The 15860-nt window shown below is 34.0% G+C and overlaps 1 protein-coding gene and 1 pseudogene across 1 annotated transcript; both read left to right on the top strand.

Annotated features, from left to right (window-relative positions):
- Window positions 1-357: 357 nt before the first annotated feature.
- LOC114714907 (sodium/calcium exchanger NCL) lies at window positions 358-6804 on the top strand. Its single transcript, XM_028899700.1, has 7 exons — window positions 358-922; window positions 3768-3953; window positions 4241-4422; window positions 4835-4980; window positions 5091-5367; window positions 5448-5756; window positions 6445-6804. Exons 1-7 carry the CDS (start codon window positions 535-537, stop codon window positions 6691-6693), a joined length of 1737 nt encoding a protein of 578 aa, XP_028755533.1. The 5' UTR covers window positions 358-534; the 3' UTR covers window positions 6694-6804.
- Window positions 6805-11306: 4502 nt separating this feature from the next.
- Window positions 11307-15860, top strand: LOC114714914 (basic leucine zipper 34-like; annotated as a pseudogene).

Below are 15860 nucleotides of genomic sequence, written 5' to 3'. Positions count from 1 at the left end.
AATTTGTTTATAAGTATAATATCTTAATTCATTTTGCCTCTCATGCTTATTTTTTTGTTCTAAAATAGTTCTCATAATGATTGCACATGCTAAAAGGTTTCTATTCTAATCACATAATTAATAGGGATATTTCAAGAAAAATAATATTAGTTTGTTATAAATAACTAATTTAACTAATTTTTTTTAATATTTACAAATTAGAAATGATATTAAAAAAAACTTCCCCGATATTTAAGTTATAAACAAGACTATTGAGGTTAAAAAAAAAAAAAAGGTTATAAACAACGCTATATAGGGTGCACATCACATGACTATCAGAGTATCCTTTCCTACTCCCTTCCCTCTCTCTTCGGCAAAGGACGCGATTCAGACGCAGATTGCCCCTCGCATCCTCCGTCCCCACACGCTGCAAACTTCCTTTCATTGCAATTCAAATATCCACTACGTCACTCTCTTCTTCTCTGCAAGCTTGCAAATGCTTCACATCCACATCCTCTAGAAGATTTCTCGAACCCCAATCCCCCGCCGTCCCCAATGTCTCGTCGTTTCGCCTTCACGCTCTTCCTCTTCCTCTCACTCCTAATTCTCTCTGCTCAGGTTCACGCTCGGTTCCTTTTGTCCTCCTCTAATCTTGTTTCCAATGGGATCCACGATTCCCGGGATTCTCCGGAGGACAATCTGCTCCGACTTTTGCCGCCGTTGAAGGAGTCTTCCTGCGAGCAGACGTATGGATTCCTGCCCTGCACCACCTCTGTAGTCGGAAACTTGTTCCTCATCGCCGTCTATGGCTTTCTCATGTACAAGGCTGCTACCTATTTGTCCAATGGCAGCGAGCTGTTGCTTGAGATATTGGGCCCCGGGATCGTTGGTGGCTTGTTTCTTCCCGTTCTCGGCGCTCTGCCCGATGCCATGCTCATTCTCGGTAAGTATAATATGATTACACTTCTGTTTTTAATCCTGCAAATGGAAAATTAAGATATCATAGAATCAGTAAAACTGATTTAATTTGTCTTCTTATAAATTTTAACAATTGTTGCGTCGTCGTACTTTTTTTATTTTTGTCATTGATGTTCTGCTCTGGATTTTACTTCTCTTTTAACTGTTTGGTTAGAAGTAAAATACGATAATAATTTGCGTTTTCTCTGCCGCCTTCATCCTAAACACGAAGACTAAGAATTATTAGTGAAAAACGAGATGAATTCTTGGAGGCATCAGTAATTGCGTGATGCATTTCTGTTTTCTCTTGGATGTTCTAGATTTCTTTTTTTTTTTTTGGCCATCTCCCACGTTCTAGATTCTACTTCCTTATGTTTGGATAGTTGGGAAATCATAATAGCAATTTTCTCTCGCCTTTTGTTCGAAAACGAGAACTCTAGATGTTCATGCATAGCTCACACGAGTTCTTACTTCTTACCCGCGTTATATTTATCACACCGATATTAAGGAGTTTTCAGTCTGCTCATTAATTCGGATAAGGATTTGCTTTGATCTGTTTGGTTAGCTGGAAAACATGTTACTCTACCTAACGTTTCCTCCTCTGAATCGTCTCTGAAAATTCGGCGCGCAGTAGACAATTTTCTCCCTTCTCTCTTGAGATAAAATTCGGTTTCTTTGTCCATTTCTTTTTATGGTTCCCGCGAATGTTGGGCGTTGAATTGAATTTCTTTAAGTAGATATTAAGAAAGATTTCTTTAAGCCTAAGAAAAATTCTTAGATGACTCGTCTCCGTTTAAAGCTTCCATTTCTCTTATTTAATTATTTTAGATTTTCCTGCAGCGTTGAGGATACTGCAGGCATCAGAGTTTTCGTTCAATCGTCTTCATTATTCTTGTTTTGTTTTTTTGGCCAACTACTCATGTGATAATATTTTAAAATTTTTAGATGGGATATTTCATAATTTTTTTTTTGGATCCTTTCAGCCCTTGGGGGAAAATTAAAAAATTTAAAGGAGTTTTTTTTTTGTTGGCCAAACTATCTTTCTACTAAGAGACTAATATCTCGAAATACTGCTAGACGTCATAGCGGGGACTCCTCTCAATAATGTTTTTTTTCCATACATGCTGTCTCAAAGATCAAACCCAGGACATGATGTTTAAGGTGTCGAAGTATAAATATCAATAAATTTTTCTGCTAACTTGTGAATTTATTATAAAAATAATTAATATAAGATTCATGAGTCTAATAAAACTACTCGTGTTATTTATGCTTGACATAAAAATTCTATTATTTATGATTTTTATAATATTGCAGTTTATTATAAATTTTATATATAATACTATAACGAATTAAATTATTTGCGATATATGAATAGTTTGATTATTCTTTAATTAAAATTTGTCCATTCGCAAAAATAATTTATAAATTACTTAAAAACAAATTTGTTAAGTAATTTATGATTCTCATAATTTTATTTTATTATTATCTATTTATGATGTAAGTATTTACTTAACAATATTTACTCATTTTTTTGCCAGCATATTTATCATATTATATGTTATAAAATTTTCAGTATTAAAATAGAAGAAGTGTACTTAATCAGTTGTCAATCGCATCTAAATTTTGGATTTTTCTTCTTTTTGTCTTTACAAAAGTATTGATAAGACGGTTCCTTAACATAATCATGTTTTCTTTTTTGACCAACAAAAATCCTTTATTTTTCCTATCAATTTAATTTTGGAAAAATCACAAAAAAGACCATAAAAATTACAAAATCCCAAATCAAGATCAATTATAAGATTTGTATAGATTTTGACAATAATTGAATAGCACATAAATGAAATAACAACAATTTTTAATTTTTTGACAAAATGCTTGATTTGTAATTTTGTAGTTTTTATGGTCTTTTTTTAATTTTATCTTTAATAATTTTTAATAGAACAAAAACCAATTAATAAAACTCCGCGTCTAGTGATTTTTCTTGTTGTCTATAATGAAAATATATTATAGAATGCTTAAAATATTTATCAAATTAATTATCTATTAATTACTATTTATATGTATGAGCACAATTTAATGCTATTCTGACTTGCCATCTCGTATCCTTGCTTTTTCAGTCATATTGGGTCCTCTTCATTGTAGTTTCAGAATTCAGGTATAAATAAAAGTACTAGATCTTTCACCAAATTAAAAAAAGAAAAAGAAAAAACGAGATCTATTCATACCGGGCAACTCTGGGCATGAGGATTTGGTCCATTAATCTGGTGCATGAGATCCACATTCTTTTTGGAGCTTCATTCCCACCTTTTAGTTTTTATATGCTTTGCTTAAACTCTTCAAATTTCTATTTGCTCAACCTCCTTTTACATTTTGTGCGCTGCTCTCCACTTGATGATTATTTGTGCCAATTGGGATTTAGGAATGACGAAAAAATATCCTCAGGTGTATCTCTCAAAAAACTGTCAGTTGTTTCTAATGGTGATCATTCTCAGTGTTCCAAGAACTAACGAAATTTGCGTCCTGGGGGGGGGGGGGGAAGAGGAAGCGGACTTTTCAGTTCAGTAAATAGTGTGCAGTTCAAGAATTTATTTCTTGATCGCATTACAGAGGTACAAATAGAAGACTTTAACTAATAGTCTTAGCTGACAAGCAGCAATTTTTGTGAGACATTTTTCACGATTCATTGTTTATGTTGACCACAATCTCGTGGTGCTCATCATACTAGCCAGAAGATTGCTATATATTTGTTCACTCTCAAACTAACGAACACTTGGTGTTGTTATCTCCCTATTGTTGTAGTTTCTGATCTATTTATCTTGTTTTTACTCCAGTATCTGGGCTTTCTGGTGGTAAAGAAACCGCTCAAAGTCAGGTCTCTGTTGGAATGGGTTTGCTTGCAGGGTCAACAGTTTTGCTTCTGACTATAATATGGGGAACTTGTGTAATTGTTGGCAAGTGTGACATAGAAGATTCAATTGCGAAAGATTCACAAGACACACGAGGATTTAGCTTAACTGGTAAGTCTCTTATGTCCTCCTTCCTCTCAGGGATCTGCGAAAAATTTGATATTAAGCTTTTCTTGTCGAAGACCTTAAAAAAATATCTCACCTCATGGTGTGATATCCAACAAGTATACGTCAATTTTTTCTCCTGAATTAGGGCATAACTGTTCAAATTTTAAAAGGATGAATGCAGGAGATTAAGTTTATCTATTTTGCTGAACCTTCATTATTTCATTTTAATGTCATACATCTCAGCAGTGTGGATGTTTTAATAATTACTCCAATATATTTCCAACTTGCAGGTTCTGGCGTTAGTACTGATATTTGGACAAGCTATGCTGCAAGGATCATGGTTATATCTGTCATTCCATTTCTGATTGTTCAGATACCCCAATTACTCAAATCAACGTCTGGAAGGCACTTGGCTGTTTTAATTGCACTTATTGTCTCTCTTTGTTTATTGGCTTCTTATTGCTTTTACCAGGTAAATGTCAATATTGTCATATATCATAATACCATGAAAGAAATAGAGACAATGCTTACTCTGTGGTTTTTAAGTAGCACAATGCCATGAAAGAAATAGAGACAATGCTTTACAAAGCCTTGATAAAAGGAAGCATGTGTTGCATGTATGCCTAGTGGAATTTAGTTTGTTTCATTTGTGATTAGCCAATTGGTATACTTGGCCTAAATAAGGAAGGGATGTAAACCCATATACCGTGCCAACAGTGTCCAAATCCTCATATTGTTCTGTTGTATTTTTCTTAGATTCTAGGATTAGCACTTCCAATATCTATTAGTATTACTGTATACGAAGTGAGAGATTGTCTGTACCAATGAACAATTGAAAATTGTTCCTGCAACCTAAAGTAATTAGGGGGGGTCAAATTTTGCAGGTTTTTCAGCCCTGGATACAGAGGAGAAGACTTGCTTATGTGAAACACAAGCACGTAATATTTGGAATTCTGAGACACTTAAGGCAGCAGGCATTGGGAAGGTTGCTGAGAGAAGATGGTGAACCTGATAGAGAAATAATCAGGAAGTAAGATGTTTTCTCAGAGATATTACTTTCGAAGCATATTGTTGTCTTATTTTCATATTTTTATGCTTTTTGGGTCGTCGTTGATCTCCTTTTAATGATTATCCATATAGGCTTTTTTCAAAAATTGACGAGAATGGTGATGGACAACTTTCTCACAGTGAATTGAGAGCGTTGGTTATTGGAATTGAGTTTGAAGAGGTTGACCTGGACCATGGTGATGCTGTGACAAAAATAATAGAGGATTTTGATACTTCTCGTAACTCACTTATTGATGAAGATGAGTTTTTTAACGGAATTAATAGATGGCTTTCTAAGGCTAAGCGCTCTCGACGTGCTACTGGTGATGCTGGTCCACATACAATGAAGTTTTTAACTGATTTTCACCAGGTGAGTTTTACCATGACAGACTCGACCAAAGAAATTCTTTCAGGAAACGGATGTAGAACTGACTGAATTTTCATTTGCAGGAAACGAAGAGGGAACACGATCTACTGGATGTTGGGGGTCCGGCTGAAGAAGCTGCTGAGGATGTTAAGAATGCCAAATGGAATACTATAAAAGCAGTGCTGCTGCTCCTTCTGGGAACAGTTATTGCTGCTGTAGTTGCTGATCCTCTGGTTGATGCTGTTGACGAATTTTCCGACGTCACAAGTATTCCTGCATTCTTCATTTCCTTCATTGTACTGCCTTTGGCTACGAATTCCAGTGAAGCAGTGTCAGCAGTTATTTTTGCTAGCCGTGACAAGAGGCAGACCGCCTCCTTAACTTTTTCAGAGGTTGGTTTATTACTGTTTTGACACTTCTTTTCTTTCAAGCGTAGGGTCTCCAGCCTTTTCATTCAACTTCTGCCATTTGAGTTTAGTTCTGTTTTGCGGGGATGTCTAAGAAACATCTAATTTATCCTTCGATCAATGCATCTTTCCAATTTCTGGGTGTTTAGCTTGCTTTTCTTTCATCATTAGCACTGCATTGCGCGACACATGGATATGCCAGGCTCATAGTATAAACCCCACAATTCACAGTCTCACAGTTCTTGTAACAGCAACACTTAGGGGATGTTTGGATAAGATCAAAACAATGGTTTTAGAAGTGTTTTTACGGTATATGAAGTAAATATGTGGAAGAATTTGTTTCGATTTATAGAAAAATACTTCTGAAAAGTGCTTATTGGGTTACCTAAATACCCGTTTAGGGATTCTTAGTCAGAATAGATATTTCATGCCTTCACTCAGTATCAAGTTTAAATTTTTTTTTCATAACTTTTGTTGGTTTCGGTCCTGCTTATCTCTTAAAATTTCTTCATTCTGTTTCCAAAACCTAACACACGAAATTCTTAATGAAAATTCTTTCAAACTCGATTGATGAAAAGTATTTATATATATTCAGGCATTTTTCTTATATGCTTGCTGTGACAATTAATGAAGGCTTATAATAATATGAAGTGCATTATTTGTGTGTTTGCAGCTATATGGGGCAGCGACAATGAACAACGTGCTTTGCCTGGCAGTGTTCTTGGCCCTTGTATATGTAAGGGGATTGACATGGGACTTCTCTGCAGAAGTGTTGGTCATTCTGGTAGTTTGCATTGTGATGGGAGTATTTGCCAGTTTCCGTACCACTTTTCCTCTGTGGACTTCTATAGTGGCCATCCTACTTTATCCCTTTTCTCTCGCACTGGTCTATGTCCTTGATTATGTGTGTGGTTGGTCATAAACCCCAATCATTAAACATATGAATGCTCTGTTAAATATAAGCAAACCAAGCTAGTTATCAATGAACCTGTGTGTTAGATATGTTTGTTTATGATTAGCTTGGTTTAATTCTTATTTTTAGTGAGTATGTTCTATTCTAGGCCTTTACTATTATCGTGTGTAGATATTATAGTAAACTGCGGAGAGACTGATGTTGCTACAGCTATGTTTGATTGAGAAACTTGCTTGAATAGAGAATTACAAAGCTTGATCACTACTAATTGGATTGATTATGAGTTTCTAACATTTTTTTTTTGGAGGTTTTAATTAGAACCAAATAATAATGTGAAATTAAAGTTTTAGAAAATAACAACTAAGGATTTGTATTTATAGTTCCATTAACAACAATTAAATATTTTAATAATTAAGTTTTTTCAGAGAAAATTCAGTATTTTCATATAAGTTGAGATAAAATTCCGTTGACATACTTACTTTATATTTTATTATAAAATTATCTCTAAAAAGTTAATCTAAACACCTTTGAAAGCTTACTGGACTCATGGCCCACCCAAAAAAATAAAAATTCGAGGCTTGTGATTCGCCAATAACAACCTGCACAGTTCAAGATAGAGCGGGCCCCATGAGATCCATTGTCGTTTTGTCATCTAAATTCCCACAATCAAGTCCTCTTTTCCTTCCTCGGCCTTCATAAGGATCGGAATCCCCTCTACCAGAGAAGACACCCGCACCCATGCACGTTGTTGGGAGGGCCCCACAAGGCGTCCCGTTGAGTTTAGAACCATAATGAAGCCTTCATTTTAATTCATATCTTGAATTAGATCTCAAACGAAAATAGTGCTTCTTCATGTGTTTTTATGCACAAATTTTGATTTGAGATTTTATTTAATGATAAAAGTAAAAGGATAGTGCAACGATCCTCTAAAATTTTAAAATTTTAGTTTTATTAGCATATTTTCCTTAAAGCTTTAAAAAAATTGATTTATATGAGGAGGTGTTTAACTATAAATATTATACAAAATCTAGAATGATCAATTAATTAAAGGGACTTCTTGCTTTTCTTTCTCTTCACAGCTCATTCCTATCTACAAACCCTCCACCACCCCACCATCTCTCTATACCATTGGTTTAATCTTCCCAAGAGTTTTCTTGTTTTAGGCATGACCTTATCACTTTGAATATCATCTAAAGAAATGCTACCTTCTGTCTTAATTAAAAGAACTCGTTTCTAGATTATAACGAGGTCTTATAGTTAGGACCGAAGGTAGTAGTTATGAACTCATGTATTTTTTATATTCATGTGAGCTGTTTTTTTATCTTGAATAATTACAAAATAATTACTCCTCTGATCCTATTTATAGGGCAGAGAGATAAATTTTTTTGATCCTATTTATAAGTCACTTCATTAAATTTTTACCATAAATGATAAATGTATCATATTGTTCTTCATTTATTATAGTGTAGATAGTTATTTTTTTGAAAGGAGTATATATTAAATAAAGGTAAAGTTAAAAAATTGCTATATTTTAACAAAGAGTTAATACAATTTAAGATTTTTTTTGGTCTGTGTGAAACACATTGAAAGTGCCTTATAAATAGAACCAGAAGAGTATATTATAATCAGACGAATATGCATGTATAAAAAATGAATAATTATTTAAGGAACAAAATAAATGCAATCAATAATAGTAGTACCATCGTTTTGTTTTATCAATATAATTCTGATATTAAATGATTGGTTATAACAATTTTTTTTGGATTAGGAGTGTCTTCATCATCATAATAGAAACCAATTTTTCCGTAAAGGAGACATTTTTTTTCCGGATCACACTCTTTCCAAAATAAGAGTTATTAATCTTTAACTCTCATTATTTGTTTTGAGGATAAAGTCTTGTTTTTTATCCTATACAATTTAAATGGGTTTGAGTTTAGTGAAAAAGACCAGTCCTCCATGACATGATGACCTAAGATGCAAATCTTTGTAAGGAGAAATATTCATATTCCGTATCTGATAATACCTCAAACAAAATTACTTCTAACAGAAGAATGAGTAATAAAAAAAAATATCTATGCCAATTTAAGAGTGTTTGAATTTCCTATAAAGCACTTAAAAAAACACTTTTATATAAGTCGAAACAATATTTTTCTCACGTATTATCTTAAATGTCATAAATTATTTGTAGAAAGCTAATATCAAATACTCCTTAAACAGTGACCGCGTTCAAATTGGGACAATTTTACCCTTAACAGATGAAAGTTGTCCTGTTACGAACTCACATGCATTAATTAAAGTTGGAAAATTTTCATCTATTTGAATGATACGAGCGACAGTGCCAAATTTGTAAAGGAACCACATTAAATGATCACTGCTCTGGTTAGCCATATCTGAACATTGAAACCCTTACACAGAAGAAGAGGCGGGAGGCAGCAGTGGGGGCTAATTCATTTCGGGTCAGCAGCAATGAATGTGAGATGGTTGGGTCGTTGCGATGCTCCACCGACCCTCTCCAAACTGCAAGTGGGCCCATAGGCCCTCACTTTGCTCCTATTTTAGAATATTTGGCTCCATTTTTCTCTCAATATTTTAATTTAATTAACTAAGAAACGAATTGTATATTTCATTAAAAAAAATGTATGACGTCATGGCTCACGAGATCACGGCACACTACCCTATGAATCAACCATTATGCGTGCTCCTGTTCTTCCTTCATGAAATTCAGAAAAGTTTTCTAATTAATATAATATGTAACTCACCTTGTAAGAGCTTGTGTAATAATGTTAAAAATATTTACTCCCTCCAACCTTTTCTGTAAGTTATTTATAACTAAATCATGCAAACTAAGAAGTCAATTAAAATTAGTTAAAGATAATCAAATGCAAAAAAAATGTATTTTTACCGAAATATACCGTTATTTATAGAGAGGATGAATTAGGAAGAATGAGCGTGAAAACTATTATAATTAATTAATGGGGAGACATATAATTAATTGGCAAAAAAATAAAAATTGAAATGATTTTTAGACAATTTTGATAATGTAACTAATATTTTTTATTAGTGGGGTAATTAAAAGTAGTTCAAATAAAAAACATAAAGAAGTATAATTTTTGTTCAAAATTAGTGCTTTGTGAATAGTTGTATGATCTGTCTTGGACAATGTAATTTATTCATTTGGTTTTTTTTAAATGCTTATTTAATTACAGGGTAATTGTTTTATTCACCTGTGAGTTGTGACTTGTCTCGTTGTTCATTATAAACTATTCTCATGCATATCAACAAATAGAAAGAGATCAATTTTTACCAACTCAAAGCAATGGGAAAAAAAAACACATTGATTAAAATAAAGGGAGGAGAAGAGAAAGAGAAGTGAAGAGAAGACATAAAGGGGAGGCAGTTCATGAAAGTAGGGGATTAGATTTGAATATGAATATTGAATGAGGAATAGCATTTTGTGAGATAATGGATGCCAAAGGGAGGGGTCACATCGGCACGTGGTTGCTGATTCCACTACTTCTCCTTCACAATATTACACTTCTGTTCCCAAAACTTATCAAATTAACAAGTCATCCATGTTTTTAATTCGTAATAAATTACATCATTCATGAGGGACATTAATAATATCATGCATAATTTCTTTGTGGAAATTAAACAAGTTTTAAGGTGAGAAGCTCCCACCAATTCTTTAATTAATTTGTAGTGTCTCTCTTTGAATTATGAGGTTTGCACAATTTAAGTTCTAAAACACTTACATAATTAAAGTCTAAAGAAGAGAAAAATTAAGATGGTGTAGTAAATATTAAAGTTAGACGCATTGATGGTTTAAAACGCAAAAACTATAAATATTAAGCTGCATGTTGAAACTTTTATTAGTTTTAATGTATTAGGATGTCTGATGGCTGGATGTCTCTTGGCATTTAGCTACTAGGCTTTCATCTTTATTTATATCTTAAAAACATCATATTATATATATTCTTTGAATTTTTAGACTGTCAGTAATATATATATAAGATCTAGATCTTTAGTCATGGTTAATTGAAGTAGTAATAATAAACCATATATGGTGTGCGTAAAGATGCTAAATCAGCTTAATAAACTAATAGACTAGTTCTTATACCTAATATATCAGGTTAGTGTAATAAATTAAATTGGGCATTGGGTTAAAATCAACTTAAATATAAATAGAATATTGAGGATTGTCCCTAATGACATTAGATTCGCTCTCATGTGTGAGAGTCAATGTTGGATGTTTTGATCCCATTAACTTCATAGGTAGTTTCACTTTGGCCCTTGCACACCAAAACAACAAGGACTAGTTAAGAATTTTGAATGTGAACGTAACAAAATTAAGGTAAGTGCAAAAATATATCACTAACAATAATCCATTTACATATGATGATGTCTTCGAGGTGGTTGTAAGGTGACCTCTTCCTGATATTATATGACCTGACCTCCCTCATACTACACTGCTGTTTTAGGATCCGCAGAATTCCCTTTTCATCTAAGATTTCTGTTCGGTTCTAACTTCTAGGTTGCTTCTTTTTAATCTTCTCTCTCTCTCTCTCTCTCTCTCGCGGACAAGCTCGTTCAAGTTGACCTTGTTGTCCGATCCCACCTAGGAGATGGCACAGTTGTCTCTTAAGATACCAACCATGACCCAGAATTGGCCATCGTTTAATCCTCACCAGAAGTCAGCCGCCGCAATGCCGCCTAGTTTCAATCCCAGTGCAGCTCAACAATTTCAGCAACAGAACTCGCCGCCGCCGCAGCCGTCGTTACCGACGTTGGTGGATGAGTTTCTTGACTTCTCGTCGGCACGGCGGGGGGCTCACGGGCGGTCTGCTAGCGATTCCATTGCTTACCTCGATGCGGCTTTCCTTGAGGAATGTCGGAACCCAGTGACCGGAGCACATCATGGGTTTGATAGGCTTGACGATGATCATGTCCATGTCCTCCAATGACATTGGCTCGGTTTCGTTGCCGCCGTCATCTGCCACTGCATCGAACCCGTCAACGCCTTCGGATGATCAGAATAGCAATAACGAGGAGAAGCCTATGATAATTGACGACGTCGTTGTGCCGAGACAAGACCTTCAATTGCAGAAACAGCTCAAGAATGAACCGGGGGAGGAGGAGAGCGAATGCAAGAATGAAAGTGACACTCTGCCGGTGGTCGGCGGTGGCGGCGAACCACTCGTTGATCCGAAAAGAGTTAAAAGGTAAGCCACATCTATATGTCGATGCCATATCAGATGACCCATGCACGTATTAACTGAATAATAATAATAATAATAATAATAATAATAATAATAATAATAATAATAATAATAATAATAATAATAATAATAGTTACCAAATAATTATAAGTGATAAACATATAGATTTCATAGTTAATTTAATTATCTATATTTATGATCTTTTTCTTCTTTGTGTTGTGAAAAATCAGAATTTTGGCAAATCGGCAGTCGGCTCAGAGATCCAGGGTGAGAAAGCTGCAGTACATTTCTGATTTAGAAAGAAGCGTATCAACTTTGCAGGTATACATGAAAGCTAAATTTAGGCAATTCATTTGGCATCTAATTGATAAGATCACACCATATTTTTCTTAATCGACAAAGTTAAAATGATTTTAGGTGAATTCAAAATAAAATAGGTATACTAAGCACGTTAAAATTATAAATCCCTCTTACATTTTATGTTAATTTAGACTAAATCTACCCAAATTTTTCTTCACAAATATTGTTAACTATTATTAATATTTGATAAACTCAAGTCATTTCTCCATTTTTTTTTTTGCTATAACTTATAGTGAAATCACTGTTATTCTAGGTAACTGAGTAACCAAAACATTATGGCTTTCACATGCATGGGCAACATAACTTTATGCTTAAGAGTAATTAATTATTAATTGGCATCTTAAAAAGGATCATTCAAGTCAATAATCATATCTAGTTTATTATATGCTGTTTTATCATATGTATATATAGACAGAGCATATAGATAGGTATTTTTTAATTAATTAATGAGTTTGAATGAATAATAATGGAATTAATAATAACAATGTGTGAAAAAATGAAGACGGGGGAATCAGCATTGTCGCCGAGGGTAGCATTCTTGGACCACCAACGTCTGATTCTGAACGTAGACAACAGTACCTTAAAGCAACGTATTGCTACTTTGGCTCAAGACAAGATTTTCAAAGACTGTAATTTTAGTTCTAATGATTTTAATTTTTAGTTTTTCTATATATTAATTCCATTATCATCATCATTAGGCGATGATTTCGCAGCTTTTTTTTTTCCCCAAACCTATACGCACACCCTGATTAAATTGGTTTTAATGTGGTCGGTCTCAGCTCACCACCAAGCATTAAAGAAGGAAATAGAAAGACTAAGACAAATCTATCATCATCAGCAGGAACAACAATACAAATGGCCACCTGCTTCACTCTCCTCCACCACCACCTCCGGCGGCGGCGGCACCACTGCCAAAACTGCCACAACCACCACTAATGCCACCGCAATCTCAGCCCATGGCATGTTTGGACAAGGAACAGCTTGTGAGTTGATAATTTCAGAACCTTCACGTGATGTGTTCCCCACACTTGAATGTCCACCATGTGGGGGCTGCTCAGCTAGCTAGCTCTGACATTTTCATGAGATACTACCAATTATCAGTAAATTCAATATATTTGGGGATGATAAAACAGATGAAGGCGAAAATAATACTAATTAATGGAGATTAATTGGGGGGTTGAAAATTTAATTAGCCATTACACGTTAATTTTTGTTCTTTTTCTATGCTTAGAGAAAGCCATAGGGTGTGTGTCAAACTGCTGTATTTTTCTAGAATTCCTTAATTCCCTTGATTAGTTCCAAGTCCTAACTTTCCTGTTGTAAGCTCTTTCTTTTATGATTTGGATAATTGTACAAAGTACTAGTGATGATGAGTGCATTTTAACAGTTCTTAATTCTTACTTTGTCCATTGCTCTTGACGTCGTGTGTGAGAGAGAGATATATATGTACACACACACACACACATTATCGATATATATGTTCTGACATGGATGGACTGCAGCTTTTAACTTGAATCGTCATATCTATTATCACTAAGCTCTTATATTATACTCAATTATTTTTGTTATTCTAATATGTTTTTAATTAAAAACGAAACAAAATGCATAACAACAAAATAATATTTCATGATATTTAAGTAAATAATAAAGTCAGAAAAAATTCCAAAAATTCAGATTTGATTGAACAATTGTTTTCCAAACTAACTGAAAAAGGTTTAGGGAGATGCATCCTATGAGGCACATTAGCATAACCATTCTTTACATCTGCGTGGAGCTAATTTTGCTGTATGTATATACTCACATTTACTTTTATTTTAACCTTAGTCTATAGAGTAATTTCGTAGGTGCGGGATTAACCCAGCACGATTAACTAGTTGAGTTGCAAGTTTCATAACTCTAATTAATTAGTTGCTGCTAGTGACAGAAGTTGGTGTCAAAATTATGTCGATCGGTTTGGACTAATTTAATTTGTTTGGAGCAACTTAAGCAAACCGTCCATTAAGTAATTGACATAATGATTATATTAACGGTGGAGGATAACCACAACAATCATTACTACTAAACATCAATTATAGAGTTTTGAAAAGTTGTTTTATTTTTGGATCATTTGAAAAGTTTAAGAATGGGAACAGATTAAAGTTTACTACTTATACTCTGCACGCTGTTACTTGGCCTTTCTAGGGAGAAATTAAGCATTATTTTTCTCCATTATTAAATATTTCTTTGAGATGCTGGCTTGCAGTTTTTAATATTTAAATGTTAGATATTTTGATTATTATTATTATACTCCTCCTGTTCTTAATGTAGGGCTTAATTAACTAATTTGAGTAAATTAAAGATGTTAGTTAAATTAGCTAATATGATATTTTTTCCCCCTAAAACACTCTAAGCATCTTTCTTAATTCCTTCTCTCCTTCTCCTACTTGATTATTATTAGAAGAATATCAATACGGTTAATTTGAGAAAAAATTGATAAACATGTGAAATAAGTCTTACATATAGGATTAATATTAACTTTCCAATTAGATCTGGGAACCGAAAGAGCATATTGCATTATATCATCATGATATTTAATTGACTATCTAATATTCTTAGTGTGGGCCGCTAGTTAGTTTAATAAGGCTAGTTCAGTCTAGGATTTTCACTCAGCCTATTTAGTCATTAATACTTAATTTGCTCTAATGCTCACATTATTCTGTTTTCTAGGTCAAGTAGCTCCCCGTTCTCAAATGCCTCTATTAGGGCTTTGCTTGCAGTAGCCAAGCCTTGGAAATGCCTGCAAAAACACAAGGAAGAAGCACTATATAGTCCCATGTTGGTACGGGAATAGAATTTAAAAGATCATTACCATTAGAACTTAACAACCATCACCAATCACGTACGTCTCCTATAATTAAGAATGATATGTGTAAGGTAAGACTCCAGATGAGGATATAGAGATCCGTGTCTTTATATGTATTACCTCTGGTTCTAATTATAATACCTTGTTTATAATCTATATACGAGGTCTTATAATTAGGAACTAAAGTAATATTATGTTCAGGAAGAGCTAACTTAAGGAATGTTTGGATCATTTTTTTAAAAATAATTTTACATAGTCTGAGGCATATATATAAGCAGAGTTTTATCTCGGAAGTAGTTTTTTAGGTGCTGTTGAGGGTTTAATTTCAAACGCCCCTTAAATGGTGATGAGACTTGAACAAGGAAGTGCCGCTTTTCTGTTTGATATGGCCAGTTTGGTGTTGCAGATTAGCAAACGGAGAATACACGAGGATTAAGGGGGTACTTCACACTATGCTCTTCACCTCAAAAAAATCATCTTCATATCCGCTGCATGTCTTCTCTAATGCTGATTAGGGTGGCAAGGTTGATGATTCAAGATCTACAGCTGGCTTTGCCATTTATTTTGGTCCCAATCTAGTATCATGGAGTTCAAAGAAGCAACCTACTATTGCTCGGTCAAGTACTGAAGCAGAATATAAAGCAATTGCTACAGCATCTAGTGATTTGATATGGCTTCAGCAACTCCTTCATGAATTACATATTGTTCTCTCTGATGTTACATTTTTGCATCGTGTAATCTTGGTGCAACTTATCTAG

Source organism: Neltuma alba, unplaced genomic scaffold, assembly GCF_004799145.2.
Source record: "Neltuma alba isolate B1F8T4 unplaced genomic scaffold, ASM479914v2 tig00011551_pilon, whole genome shotgun sequence".
Taxonomy (NCBI): domain Eukaryota; kingdom Viridiplantae; phylum Streptophyta; class Magnoliopsida; order Fabales; family Fabaceae; genus Neltuma; species Neltuma alba.
The sequence above is the reverse complement of the archived record's forward strand: the minus strand, read 5'-3'. Positions and strand labels throughout refer to the sequence as shown.

Coding starts and splice junctions, on each gene's coding strand:
- LOC114714907 (XM_028899700.1), top strand. CDS start 535: ATGTCTCGTCGTTTCGCCTTCACGCTCTTCCTCTTCCTCTCACTCCTA. Junction 3,954..4,240: donor ACGAGGATTTAGCTTAACTG/GTAAGTCTCTTA, acceptor TCCAACTTGCAG/GTTCTGGCGTTAGTACTGAT. Junction 5,368..5,447: donor TTTTAACTGATTTTCACCAG/GTGAGTTTTACC, acceptor TTTCATTTGCAG/GAAACGAAGAGGGAACACGA.